At 57.7% G+C, this 14182-nt stretch overlaps 1 protein-coding gene across 1 annotated transcript; it reads left to right on the forward strand.

Moving 5' to 3' along the window:
• Positions 1–7841: 7841 nt before the first annotated feature.
• On the forward strand, positions 7842–11464 carry HOXC11 (homeobox C11). Its single transcript, XM_008256545.4, has 2 exons — positions 7842–8896; positions 10225–11464. The coding sequence occupies exons 1-2, from the start codon at positions 8197–8199 to the stop codon at positions 10455–10457; spliced, it is 933 nt and encodes a 310-aa protein (XP_008254767.2). The 5' UTR covers positions 7842–8196; the 3' UTR covers positions 10458–11464.
• Positions 11465–14182: the final 2718 nt, after the last annotated feature.

Here is a 14182-nt window from a genome sequence, read left to right on the forward strand (position 1 = left end):
GCTTTGTCTGCCTCCTCTAGCATTGCAATCATCACAAGTGAGTGGATGATGGATAATTACAGGGGTGTCGATGATATTATTTTATAGTCGCCGAAGAGATGATTAGCTCCCGTCGGAGGCTCTGCTGGAGGCTGGGAGGCAGCACGAGGCAAGGCAGAGGCCCCGACAGCCTTCCCCTTTTCCTGTTTTTACATGTGTGTGGATCTCCAGAAATCCCTAATTGTCTGAATCCCCTCCCCCAGATGTCCTAAGGGAAAAATCTAAGAGTTTAGGGGCTGAAGTTCCAGAGGAGGGCAAACAACAACTTCGTACATGAACTCCAGCTCCTACTGCGGTGGGCTCTGCTCGCCCACATGCCTCCCACCATGGAAGGCTTCACCCTCAGCCCAAGGCCAGTAAGGTCACAGAGTCTTGGCAGGTGAGGCTGGTGAGCTGAAGACAGGGTCTTATCAAAGCCAAGTTCACTGTCATCTCTAAGTGGGCACCCAGCCGAGCGCCCTTTGGGTTCTAAATTGGCCTTGGTGCCTGGACCCTCCGCCCCAGGAACCCCCCTTCCCGGGCCCCCGGGTGACAGCATCACTCAAACTGGGACTATGGAGGTCAGTCCTGGATAAGGATGGTGGCAAGATTGAAAACATTTTTTGTTTGTTTCTGGGATTCAAGAGCCCAGAAGGTTGTGGGAGAAAAAGAGAGACAGAGAGAGAGATTGCCACAGAGGCAGAGATCAAGGCAAGAGAGGGCTGAGAAAAACGATGAGATCAGCTGGTCAGAAGAAAAGAAATGAGTGAAAAGAAAGGGGATAGGAAGGGAGCAGAGGAAACAAAGAAAGGAAAGTGATCAAGGGGGAGAAAGGGAGGAGAAGGAGGGATGTGGGACCAGGAAGAGGAGAGAGTCTGGAAGAGAAAGAGGGCGGGCGGGCAGGAGGCAGAGGCAGGGGTCTGGCGGTTGCTGTGGCGCTGCCCGGCGGCCTGCAGCAGTCTGGGTGGGCGGGGGCGCTGTGACAAAGTGAAGGTCAAGTTAGCATCGTACCTTATAAGGAAGGCGTCAGTCCTCCATTTCAGCCTTTCTCGCTGCAGGACGCGGCTGTGGCATTCCTGGTCTTGTAAACACTGGACTCTTCGGGGGCCTTAAAAAAAATAAGGAGCCCCCTCCTTCCTTTATTGGGGGGCGAGCTGCGATGGTCGGGGAAGCTGCAGACAGGGAAGGCAACTAACGAAGACTCCGGGAAACTTTTCTCTCCTTTTCTCTCTCTGGCTCCGATCCCTGCCAGCTGGGCCCCCTCCCTCCCTCCTTCCTCCCCCTGCACGCCTCTCTCCCCCCTTCTCTGGGTCTCCCGGTCTTCCCGTATTTTTCTGCCTGTCTGTAACTCCCGGCTCCGTCTCTGCGGTTCCCCCCACCCCCACCCCCATGCCCCACGGCAGACGTCCAAATCCGAATCCGTTTCCATTCCACCGCGAAGCAGAGCAGGACCTAAGAATTGGAGAGAAAATTAAACATCATAAAGAAAAGTTCGTTTACAACTTAAATGTCTGAATATTACGGTTGCCTTCAGAAAACAAGGCGGTACACGCGGTAAGGAGAAGTGACACGGCAGGGACTGGGAGGGCTGGTGCGGTAAAAGACTTGGGTTTATTTATTTCTCAGATCCACAGGCGGAAAGAAAGGAGGAGAAGGGGAATGAGAGGGACGTGTTTTACCCGGCGACCGGTGCAAGGAAGAGGCTGTAGCCAGTGGGCCTGGGGGGAGAAACGCAGCAGCCGCCCGGAGGCTGGAGCGCCCGCCCGAGCAGGCTCAGCTCAGGCCTTGGGTGCCGACAGCGAGGATACGCGATGTTTGCGGATCTGGGGAAGGCAGGAATGCAGGGAGAGTGAGGCAGAGCCACGGGCAGCCAGCGACGCTGAGGAGTGGCGGCAGCCGCGGCCCGGGCAGCGGGCAGGCTCTGCCGCAAGAGTCACCAGAGTCACCGGAGTCCGGATCCTCCTCCGCCGGGGTCGCTTTGGGGATGGGGGAAGGAGAGAGTGGCAGGGCCGGGCGAGCGGGGGCATTACTGGTGTGGGGGATTTCTGCTCAAGCCCTCTCAGCTCCCGTCCTTTCTCCGTGCACATGGAGCCATTTTAAGGCCCAACATTGAAATTCTAATGGCAAAGAAGGGAAGAAAAGCTATGGCAGGCATCTTGGCTAAATCTGACGCTCCAAAGGCTGCTCCTCTTGTCACCCCCCACCCTCCCTAACTGGAAAACAAGCCTCTGGGATCCCCACCTACGCAGGGACCTGTAGTGGGGCTTGGGGCCTGGATGGGAGCCGCCTGCAGCAGCGGGCAGGGCCGCAGGGCCGAGGGCTCTCCCAGGCCCTCCTCCCCTGGGGTTCTGCTAATGAAAAACAAAAGGGGGAGGATTTGATTATTTCTGGTGGTGTTAAAAGATCCTGGCTTTCAAAGGGCCTGTGATCCTGAGATCTAAGGTGATAAGTGTCTCTCTCCTAGACATTTAATCTGGGCAAAGTGCCACTTATGTCACAAAGTGCCTGGGCTCAAGGGGCTGATGGGGTGGCCAGCCTGGGGACATTTGTTGTGGGGACATCCTCTCCCCCAAAGAGGGCAGGCCAGGCTCTCCTCCGTGGCAGTAGCTGTGGCTCTGTGCTTGACACAGAATGGCCAGGCCTATTCTGGTGCCCGCCCTGTACCCTCTAACCAGCCTGTGAAAGGGACCCCTGGGAAGTAAGAGGGAGGCTTCCCTCCAGCGTGGGAAAGATGGAGATAGCCAGACCCAGACGTCTCCCCGCAAAGCTGTGCTCCACATCTGTGACGGAACACTGGCGGGCACTTTGGAGAGCTGGGGGACTTGCAGAGACCCCGACGCGGGCAGAGGCTGGGGTGGCTACGGGTACACGGGGTAGGAGTGTATCTTGCAGAACCACTTCCGCAGAGGGGCCCAACACACAATGGGCTCCAATATTGAAAAACACCAGACGATCTGCCTCGGAGGACATAAACAGGCCGAGCGGATGCAGGTTCATAAAACCCGCAGAAACCCAGACAGGAACACTTAAAATGCCCCAGAAACAAAGCACACCGTGACAAATTCTCACCCAGCACACAAGTACACGCACAGGAATGTTCCCAGGCACATACAGAAAGACAGCCTCCCTACCTCCAGCCTCCACTCGTGGACACTCAGGTATACCTGGCCAGCTCCAGAAACAGGTTTGTGTTCATTCCTAAACTGACCCCAAGAAACCCCTAGAGGTTGGGGGGGGCAGGCACCGGCGGCACTGCACACCCCCACTGAGCCAGCCCAGGTCTCCTGAGTCCCGCTAATGCACGATCCAGATCCATGCCCAGAGATAAAGTCTAGACAATAGACTTTATGACAAGAGGCTCTCGAGTTAGGGGCCGGCCGATAAATCTCTGGCGAATCTTCCTGTAACTCAACTGCAGGCTGTCGTGACTGAGAACCACAGGGTCCACAGAGAGGAAAGCAGAGAAGTGGAGTGCGTTGGAGGGGCTGCTTTTTAAGTCCTGGGCAGGAGGCGGCTTCCCCACTGGGGCGAGCCAGCCTGGGCCGGCACACTGGCTCCACGCAGCTCGGCCGCACTGTGGAAGCTTCCGGATCAGGCTTGAGAGCACTGGCCAGTCAGGGTTGTCAGGGCTGCCCGCTGCTGTCCAGGCTACCGGAAATCGGGGGAAATGAACAGTCGAGAGGCAGGGCCTGGCGGCTGGGACAGACCCACAGCCCATGCTCGCTTGCCTGGGGCAAAGGGTCTTTTCTTGTTGGTGACTAGAATCTTCTTGCTCTATGTCACCTGAATTTTTCACCCCACTCAACTTCTCTCTCTCTCTCTCTCAATCTCTCTCCCCTTTCCTTTTTGGATTGATGGGCTGTTCCCTTTTGCATTTTCGACCCAGGCGTCTGATTACAACTAGAGAGCCACTGAAGTTGATCTCATAAAAATGCCGCGAGCTCACTTTGATCAGGGCGGACTGGGTCCGAGCCTAAGCAGGCGCTAAAGGCAAAGAATGGCGGCTCGGGCCAGCCCGGCCACCGGCCTGCGCCCAGGAAAGGTATTTTGTGTGTATGTGAATGAGTGTGTGTGTGTGTGTGTGTGTGTGCGCGCGCGCGCGCGTGCACCACCGCCACACCGTTTTGCAAACGAGGGCCCAACGGCAGCGACTCCATTTCCAGACTGCTTTTAAGACATTTCCTTCATTTTAGAGCATTTGGTAAGGAGGCTAGTGAAACTGGCTCGTAAAATGGGCCTTTTATGGGGGGAGAAATGGGGTCGCGTTGCTAGCCTCCGGGGACAATCCCTCCGCGGAGGAAGCTGGGTGGGGCCGCAGGGGCGGAGGAGACACCCCTCGCCCTACTGCCCGCCTGGTTCATAGGCCGGGGTTCCCCGCTTAGGTGGCCTGACCTGGGGGCCCCAGTCTTGGGGTGACAGCCAGGGCTGAGGCGAAGTGGAAGCCAGGAGCCGGCAGAGCCACCTCCTCCCAGTTTCCTAGCTGGGGTAGGGAGGAGTGGGAAAGTCCCAGGTGTGAGATAAACCGCAAGCCTGAAAATACCAAATCACACTAAAGGGATTATTAAATACCCGATATTGCGCTAGGGAGAGAGATGCGCACAAAAAGGTGCAAGCTGATTTTTAATGAGGGCTCCTCTTGACAAGCCCAGCCTGGGAGGTCCACGCGCGGGACACCGTTGGCTCCCCTCTGCGAGGGGCCGAATCTATTATCCAAGCCCACCAGAGCTCTTCCCAGGGGCCCCCTTTCTCCTCTCAGGCTCTTCCTCCAAGCTCATAGTCCCTGTCGCTGTGTGCTTTCTGGAACCCAGAGCGGCAAGGCGGCCCCGGTGGTGCTGTGTGCCCGCCTTCTGAATCCATCTCTGTTGTATGTCGGAACGTGGAAAGGAGTGGTGCTCCAGTGCGCAGTGGCCCTGGCCTCACTAAGACAGGAGCCGCCCAGACCAGCTGCCTGCTAGCGGCCGAGCAGGCGGGCCGCCCTGACGGAGACCACCAAGAGCCAGCAGGGAGGGCAGCCTGGCCCTGGTGCAGAGAATTCCAGGTGATGGCTGGGACAGATGGAGGGCCACCAGGTGAGGGGAAAGAAAAAAGCCGCCTGGTGTGAGGCCTGCCAGGGAAGGAACCTGAGGCCCACTGATGGTCCCGTGGCATGGAGGTACCCCAAGCCCAGGTACCGCTCCAGGCAAAGGCTCAGCCCTGTGCTTCTGGGTGGCCTGGATCAGGGCTGGGCAGAGCGGCAGCCCCTCAGCGTGGGCATGTTTGCCAATCAGCATCCAGCTGACTTCGGAGGCCTGTGCCTTCTCTCTCTGACCCCAGCAGCAGCCACCAGTTGCTGGAATTATTTTTTTAAGCAATCGAAAAATTAGAAAAACAGTGCCAGCAAAAATTTTAAACTTTGTATCTTACTTTTAGCGGGGAAGAATATTATTTCTCAGAGTCTCTGTTGGGAGACCCCAGAGTTTCCTGGGACATCAACTCCTGGTATTCTGTCTTGCTTTTTCTTTTCCTTTCTTTCTTTTCTTTTCCTTCCTTCCTTCCTTCCTTCCTTCCTTCCTTCCTTCCTTCCTTCCTTCCTTCCTCTCTCTCTCTCTCTCTTTCTTTCTTTCTTTCTTTCTTTCTTTCTTTTCTTTCTTGTTTCAAAGAAATAAGGCCGCCGCCAGCCAGCAGCTCCTCACAGCCGCCCAGCTCACTTTTATGGTGGCCCCGGAATAAACTTTGGTGGTCAAATTCAAGTGCTCAGACCTACAGCTGTCTCCTCACAGGAAGCAGCCTACCCCTCCCAGCCCTGGCTGTGCAGGGATACGCTCTGGGGGATTGGGCCCCACATCACCCAAAGGACTGAGAAGGGAACGGAGCAGAGTCGTGGGGTAGGGGCAGTGTGTGTGTGGGGGTGAGAATATCAGGAACTCAGACTCCTCGTTGTCTTCATCCACACCTATGCAAGGAAGAAGGGTACCGCACCCTCGTTCCTATCACTGTTTAGGGAGCATTTTGCCTCCAATAAACTCGAATTTAATGAGGTCAGCACGAACCCCATAAAAGCCACAATCCATAGTTCCCCACCACTATAGTCAAAAACGCTGCCCCCAGCTCACCCTGTAAAAAGGGCGAGAGGAAAAAAGGAAATGCAACAGATTTTACTTTCTGGGTCTCCTTGCCGGGTGAAGCCCCACACTTCAGCAGAGCCCTAATGTACTTCTTCTTTGCGCTCAGTTAAGGTCTGGCCAGACCCCAAGGAGGGCTTGGAAGTCTGCGCCAGGCACTGGGAGGCCGAGGGGCCCTGGGGGTCTGTCCCCAGGACGGCCGAGCCACCCCCAGGCTGCGACCCACAGCACAGGCACACTTCCCCAAGGTGTTGCTGCGAAGGCCAGGCTGGACAAGTCTGGAGAGGCAGGAAGTCTTCGAAGGAATGGCTTTCGGGGGCTGTCTTGGGAGACCCAACACCACTTTGGTGCCCTCCGTGTGTGGTTTGTGGGCTTCCACACTTCACCACGCTCCGGCAAGGAAAATCAAATCCACATTACTTTATTTTTAAACAAACGGGAACCAATTTTAACCAAGAGTTGGGAAGCATTTGTGGGGTTTGAGCTACTTTTGGTTGTCCCCAGGCTGAATCCTGGGGGCTTCGGTTCTTTGCCGGAACAGGAACAAATCACGCCTTGGGGACTCCTTCTCAGAACCCAGGCCGCTTTCTGCCCAAGCCGGCCGTTCTGGCCCCTTGCACCCAGCCCAGAACCTTTCATGGCAGCAATTTTCAGCTGCCCAGATGTGTCCTGTGGTGCCCAGCAGAGAGCACAACCACCGAATCCTGGACCACAGTCCTTGGCAAGGCCACAGACTGGGAGAGGGGCAAGGGCAGGACCGAGAAACTGGAAGGAGGCACTCGGGTTCGGCTGCAGCCCCAGGGAGACGGGTTAGGGGCTTCCACTGGGAAGTGGCCCCTGGCCCTACTGATGGTCTAGGGGTCCAAGCTCCCTTTCTCTCTCCTGCTGAGAGACCCACATCTGGCTCCAGCCCCCCTCCAAGCACCCCAAATCACCCCTTCACCATATCCTCCCTGGACCAGCCTTCTTTGCAGCCCATCAGCTGAGATGGAGCCCCCAACCCAGAGGGCCCCAGACCCCCCCCATCAGAAAAGATACATGGTTCTCATTTGTTTCCATCTTTTTCTTTGGGATTTGGGACTTAGAAATCCACAGTGGATGTAGCTTTCTGCGCATTGATTGACAATAAAGGCAGGCATGAAATATTCACCCAGGGCCACTCTCTCATACTAAATATTTAACACAACATTAGAGAAGGTTTTTCCCAGACTTCGCCAGGCACCGGCTGGGCGGCTGGCGCACTGCTCACCACTCGTTTATGACTAATCCGAGTCCCTAGCCGGCGGCAGCACAGCAAGCCAGACAAAGTTGGGACACAAGCTTGTGGCTGGGCTGCCTCACCTTTGGGAAACTTCAGATACTCTTCCGGGGAGTCCCTCCAAAGACTCCAAAAAGGAAGTCTTGACATCCAGCTCTGGCCAGGGAGGGGACCGAATGGATTTCTTCAAACTCTGGTGAACAGGCGCTGAGTCTGTGGGCTGCAGGGTGAGTCCCTGAGACTGGGGGAGGGTGAGGTGGGGGAGATCAGGCAGTGGGGAAAGAGGGCCTCCTTCCCACCCCATCTCCTTCTGATCCCAGAGAGGAGGCAAGACCCCCCCCCCTCACACACACACACACACTGCCCCCAGCCCTGAAAGCTCTCCCCCTTCCTCTCCCAATCCTGGGGGGAAAGAGAGCAACTAGGAAAAAAAAATACACTTGCCCCCTCCCAGCCGCCGCCCCCGCCCACCCCACCGCCCACCCCACCCAAGCCTGTCTCCCCTCCTCTGCTCGCGCTGGGAGGAATGGAGAGGAGGGGAGTGAGGAGAGAAAAACGAATACAAATCTGCAATTGATTTTCATAATGTTTCTGCGGTGTTTGCAAACCAATCGCCTGAACGTCCCCATCTTACCTAAGAGAGAACCCCTCCTACGTCTGCGAAGTGCTCCGAACTGATATATGACAATATCTACTTTGGATCACGTGCTCGGGGAGAGAGACTAAGACGGATAACGCGTCATCTCGCCTTCCCAAATTTTCCCCCCTCGCTAGACCGGGTCCGAAACCTCCGCCCGGAGCCGGCGGCACAGGAGAACGATGTTTAACTCGGTCAACCTGGGCAACTTCTGCTCGCCGTCGCGCAAGGACCGGGGCGCGGACTTCGGCGAGCGGGGGAGCTGCGCCTCCAACCTCTATCTGCCCAGCTGCACTTACTACGTGCCCGAGTTCTCCACCGTCTCCTCCTTCCTGCCCCAGGCCCCTTCTCGCCAGATCTCCTATCCCTACTCGGCCCAAGTGCCCCCGGTCCGCGAGGTCTCCTACGGCCTGGAGCCCTCCGGCAAGTGGCACCACCGGAACAGCTACTCCTCCTGCTATGCGGCGGCCGACGAGCTCATGCACCGCGAGTGCCTGCCTCCGTCCACGGTCACCGAGATCCTCATGAAAAACGAAGGCTCCTACGGCGGCCACCACCACCCCAGCGCCCCGCACGCGGCCCCCGCCGGCTTCTACTCCTCCGTGAACAAGAACAGCGTCCTGCCCCAAGCCTTCGACCGCTTCTTCGACAACGCCTATTGCGGCGGCGGCGGCGGCGGCGGCGGCGGCGACGCGCCCGCCGAGCCCCCCTGCTCGGGCAAGGGCGAGGCCAAAGGGGAGCCCGAGGCGCCCCCGGCCTCGGGACTGGCGCCCCGGGCGGACGCAGGCGCCGAGGCCGAGGCCGAGGAGGAGAACACGAATCCCAGCTCGTCCGGGTCAGCCCACTCGGCGGCCAAGGAGCCGGCCAAGGGAGCCGCCCCCAGTAGGTAGCCGCGGCCGGGCGGGCAGGGCGGCGAGGGAGGGAGCGCGTCGGGGAGGGCCAGGGCAGGGGGAGGCTGGGGGAGTGGGGCCCGGCCTCACGTTTTGGGTCAGTCCGATTTTATGTGGAGTTTTATAAGCATTCAAAGGATTTTATTATAACCGACAAAGCCCTCTCTCCCGACGACTCGACTTTTTACGATGGAGAAGGGGTGGGGAGGGAGGGACAAGAGCTCTTTGGAAAAGCCGGGAGAACCCCCCTCCCCCGTTATCTCCCTCGGTCTGTGAAATTTCTTAAAAGCGCCACCATCGCGGGCGATATTAACTTTGATCGTGAACTTAGAGCAGCATTTACGCAAGGATGGGGAGCTGGGCCGCCGGGGGTGGAGTGGGAGGGAGGGGAGGGGTGGCGGGGGGGAGAGAGGGGAGGGCGAGGGAAAGGCCGGGGCCAGCCCGGGGAGGGGGAGAGGTGGGGGGAGCGAGGCAGCGGAGCAGAACCTGAGACCCGCGAGGGAGCCCAGGCCGTTCCGCTTCTGTCTTTAAAACTATTTTGGGGGGGAGGAAAAAATTATGTTCAAACTGCGTCTTGGCGGCCCAGAATCCGGGCAAGGTAGCCGGAGCCCAAGCGACAGAGGAGTCCGCGGCGACAGGAGAGCGGGGACGAGCGGCCGCGCTGCGCTGCAGGCGGGGGGTGGGGGGGGTGGGCTTCCGCTGTGCGGCGCGGTCTGCGGCCTCGTGCAAGGCGCGGCCCGGGCGGCCCGGGCGGCCCGGAGAGCTGGGACGCCCCCCGCCCCCGGAAGCGGCGCTGGGGCGCCCCGGTGCCCGCGCGCCGCTGGCTTCCTCCCGGCGGGCTCTCCTGGCTGCTCTAGCCTGATCTCACTTCCTTGCGCCTGCTCCACAAGCTTCCCTCCGGTTTCTGGGGGAAGGGGGTGGTGGGCTTTCGGAACCGTCAGGAGGGCAAAGGCGCCGAAGGCCTGCAGGGCAGCAGCAGGAGGGGGGCCCACGGGGGACGCACGTGGCCCCGGGCGGCTTCCCTCCTCCCCCCGGACCCCGCCGGCCCAGGCCCTCACCCGAGCGCGAGAAGGGGGTGTGTGGGTCGCTAGGCTGCCCGGGCTGCGCGCGGCCGGGGGTCGAGGCCAGCCCAGCGCCCACGCCCGGACCCGAGCACGCGCGCGCGGGAGGGGTCGAGCCAGAGGCCTGGCTGGAGGGCAGCCTGGCGGCAGGGACTGGGAGAAGGGCCGCTGAGCGCTCGGCGGGCCGGGGTCGCCCGGGTCTCACGTGTCTCTCTCCCCCTCTCCTCGCACTTGCCCCCTCCCCTCCCCTCCCCTCCAGACGCCCCCCGCACCCGCAAGAAGCGCTGTCCTTATTCGAAATTCCAGATCCGGGAACTGGAGCGGGAGTTTTTCTTCAACGTGTATATCAACAAAGAGAAGCGGCTGCAGCTGTCGCGGATGCTGAACCTGACGGACCGACAAGTGAAAATTTGGTTTCAGAACAGAAGGATGAAAGAAAAAAAACTGAGCAGAGACCGGCTGCAGTATTTTTCGGGAAACCCGCTGCTGTAACCGCAAACCCGGCCCTTTTGCGCGGGGGGTGGGTGGGGAAGAGGGCACAAGAGGAAATTATTTTATTTTATTTTTATTTTTTATTTTCTAACTCGTCTTCTTTCCGCGGGGTGGAAAACCGGACTGTGGCCAGGGCTGGCCCCCGCTGCCCTTGTCGGCGCTGCCCCCGCGGAGCCGCCTTTGCGTCCGCCTGACCGTCGCTGCGGGACCCGGGCGGGCCTGGACAGGGGTGTTGAGCGTCCGACCCGCGGCCAAGACTCTTTATTTAAACGAAAACACACCTCGCGACAACGTCTTGCTGCTGGGATGGGGTGAGGGGAGGGGCGAGGGTCGTGGGCGGCGGAGCCTAGCAATCCTTGGACTGAGAAAGCCTTCCCTTGCCCGGGTGGAAAGATCCGCTGCGACACCTTGTCTGCGGGGGAGACCTGCCAGGCTCCCCGCCCCGTCCCCACCTTGCCCCGCTGCCGGGGGGGCGGCTAAATGTGATCCTGCCTTGCTGTGAATTTCCTGTACCTTCGACCTGGTGTTAGGTGTGCAAAGTCTGTGTCCTACCTCCGTGTGCGCCCTGGCCCCGCCCGAGCCTAGTTGTCCTCCCGTGACCGTGTAGAGAGAGCCCTCCTTTGAAATTTCTGAACTGGTGCATTGAGGTTTCCTAACCTTTCTCCAAGCAGCGCCCACTCCATGGATTTATAGCTAGTCTATGCAGTTGTCCTTTTTTTCTTTTTTTTTTTTTTTTTTGGAAGAAAAAAAAAAAGATTGGGATGGAGGAGGCAGGAGAGAAATGAGATGGGCACCTCTTGCTCGCAGGTGGGGTGGGCTGTTTTTGTAAATAAACCTCACAAGCCGTTCTTTCTACCTGGAGAGGGTGACGGGAGAGGACGTACATCAGATTGGAATTACCCATCTCTCTCCGTGTGATTTTTTTTTTGATGGCAAATAAAGATCTTTCATTCTGTTCAATATTATGATTTTACTTTTAACCCCACTCCTTAAAAAAAAAAAAAAAAAAAAAAAAAAAAAAAAAAAACCTCCATGCTCCCAAGACGGTGGAGAAGGAGGAGGCGGCAGAGCCTGGGGCTGGCGGAGGCGAGGCAGGCCGGTGCTGGCTCCCTTGGAGCTGCCAGCCGCTGTCAGGGCCAAGAGTGTGACTGTGACGGTGGCTTCCTGCTCTTCGGCGGAGGACATTCCACGGCTACTCTCAGGCTCCCCTTTCTCATGTGCAGCTCGAGCTGTGTCCAAATACCCAGCACCGCTTTCCATTTAAGCACAAGTTTGTTGTGCAGTTAATTGTAACCATCATCAAATTTAAATTTATAGGAATTTTCTTGGCTCCACCGCCCTCCTGCCAGATGTCTCCGTCTGTCGCAGTTAAATGTGTAGGGTGGAGGGGCGAGGCTTTCGCTTTTTTTTTCTCTATGAGAAGACTGTATTGGAATTTTTATATACAGTTTTGAAGGAAGGAGGGGAGAGGAGCAGAAGCTGGCCCCCTCCTGAGGATGGAAAGGTGGGGCCAGGCCCCTTCCCCTTAGGCACAAATGGCCAGGCTCCACCAGACACCACTGGACACCTAGGCTGGCCCGCCCTGATGTCTGTCCAGGGGGTGTCCCAGAGCAGAGAGACCCAGAAATTGGTTTCATAGGGGCTGGCATTGGGGAAACACTGGGGAAGGAGGTGGCCTGTGGGGACAGCGGCCGCCACACCCAGCTGGATCTGCTGCATGTTGCTTCTGTGTCCAGAGAGCCGCGGGGTCCTCTCAGTGCTGACTCTGGGGGCACTGGGTTCTTCTCTGTTCCAGGTTCATGATTTGGGGGAGGAAGTTGCGGACCCATTTTCTCACCTTCCTCCCCTCTGTTCTGGTGTAATTCCACGTGTGTCTGTCTGTCAATACAGTTCTGTTGGACGCAAGGCAGGAGCGCTGTGGCTGTTTCCTTGAGGGCCTGTTGTCGCTTCTGCAGGCAGGGATGTGACTCTCTGATTTGTAAATGTTGGGTGTGTGCAGCCTCCAGTTTCCTCCTGTGCCCCCAACCCCACCCCACATTTTGAGTCCCTATAGCTGCACCTGAAGAGAATTGTTATCTGTACACCCATGCCTGCAGCATGCAGTGAATGCACGCTAAGGGCACACGTCCCCGCGTTGTGCAGTGAGTGTGGCAGGAATGCCGGGAGGGTCCCCTGTGTATCTGAGTGTGTGACATTTCTCCAGGTGTGAGGGTGAGCCACCGGCCACTTGAGGGCATGTTAATCCGCTGGCTGTGTTTCCTGGAAAAAAAAGCAGAAATTCTGTTGAGTTTTCTTTTGAGAAAAAATGACAGAAACTCTAGGGGATGAACCTGTTTATAAAACAAAATATCAGCCTTCACATGGTTCCTGATTTGGGAGCAAAATATTGAAAGCTTGGAGCTGTCCCTTTTCCTGCAACGTGCAGCCCAGACTAGATTTCTGTAGGGTAGGAGGCGAGGAGTCATTGGGAAAGAAAAACAAAGACTCTGACCCAGGCCAGCCGGGGACCTGCCAGTCCTCAGTGGCCCTCCAGAAAGGGGGGGCGGTAAAGAAGGGTGTCTCCAGTCCCCCAAACAAACCCAGCTCTGGGCTCCTGGGATGTCCAACCCCCCTTGCTACTCAGGGGCACTCTGGCCGCCACCTCTGGGGTAATCCCTGCAGCAGCACAGCCCAGGAACAAAAGATTCTCGTCTAGACGTAGCCATAAAGCGCCCCCCGTGCCTCTAAACCCAGTTTCATTTCGGCCTTAACGACCCAGTCTGGCCTGGGTTAGAAAACGCTTCCGCCCTAAATAGTAAACAAACCGCGCGCCCAGACCCCCACCCCAGCACCCCCTTGCCCACATTGCCCCTTTCCCTCCAGTCTTTCTCAGCGCCCAGCTCCCCAGCCTCTGCCCCCCCTCCCCAGTAAATAAACCCGAGGCCGAGTTCAAAGTTTCCCAGAGCTAAGGAGGAATGTTGGTTGTAAAAATCCAAGTTTATAGCGCACGTGGGAGTTTACAAGGGTATTAAGTGGTGTGGGCTGAGAGTACCCCGGGCCCCTCCCCCTCCCAGGATGGGTTTTGGGGGTGCAGGGGGAACCAAGGGCACTTGAAATGAAAAGTGGTTTGGGGGTATCCTTGGATCTGGGGTTTCTTTGTCACTCAGCCCTTGCGGTCCCTGGGCCGTGTTCATACAAGGGGGCAACTCACAACCCCTACCCAGCACCGCGGAGAGAGTGTCCCTGGGTTCCAGATTCCAGCTGTTCCGTTGGAAGGGTTGGGGGAGCCCTGTTTCGAGAATGGGGGAGGCAGCAAAAAGAAGGTATAGGTCAGGTATTTCACAGACAGAATCAGGATACCAGGGCCAGAGCTCAACCAGAACAGGAGGTAGCACCTTGGAGTGATTTCTTGAGTGGACTCGGGCATAGAGGGCCTTTCTTACAGGGTGAAGGAGAACTTTGAACTTCAAGGGAGTCAAGGGCACCACCCCTTCCCTCTCCCCGCCCCTCTCAGGAATCTGCCCGGCCATTCGAGCCTGGGCCAATGCTCCCTGAAAGGGGGCCGCCCCTGGGGTTTCCTGGTGCCCCGGGGCTGGCTAGCGCTGGTGGTGACCACCCCCCCCCCCCAGCCCGCCAGGATCGCCAGCACGCGACTGCACTCTTTATTATTCATATAAACCTTTGGGAAAGGCAACGCCCGGGAAGTTTTTATAACTTTGTTTGGCATAAAAGTTTTACAAGATTTC

This window comes from Oryctolagus cuniculus, chromosome 11 (genome assembly GCF_964237555.1).
Source record: "Oryctolagus cuniculus chromosome 11, mOryCun1.1, whole genome shotgun sequence".
NCBI classification, from domain to species: domain Eukaryota; kingdom Metazoa; phylum Chordata; class Mammalia; order Lagomorpha; family Leporidae; genus Oryctolagus; species Oryctolagus cuniculus.

What these genes read in the sequence shown, in the direction of transcription:
- HOXC11 (XM_008256545.4), top strand. Translation starts at nt 8,197, where the DNA reads ATGTTTAACTCGGTCAACCTGGGCAACTTCTGCTCGCCGTCGCGCAAG. An exon ending in GGCCAAGGGAGCCGCCCCCA is followed by an intron (nt 8,897 to 10,224) that starts GTAGGTAGCCGC and finishes CCTCCCCTCCAG; the next exon opens with ACGCCCCCCGCACCCGCAAG.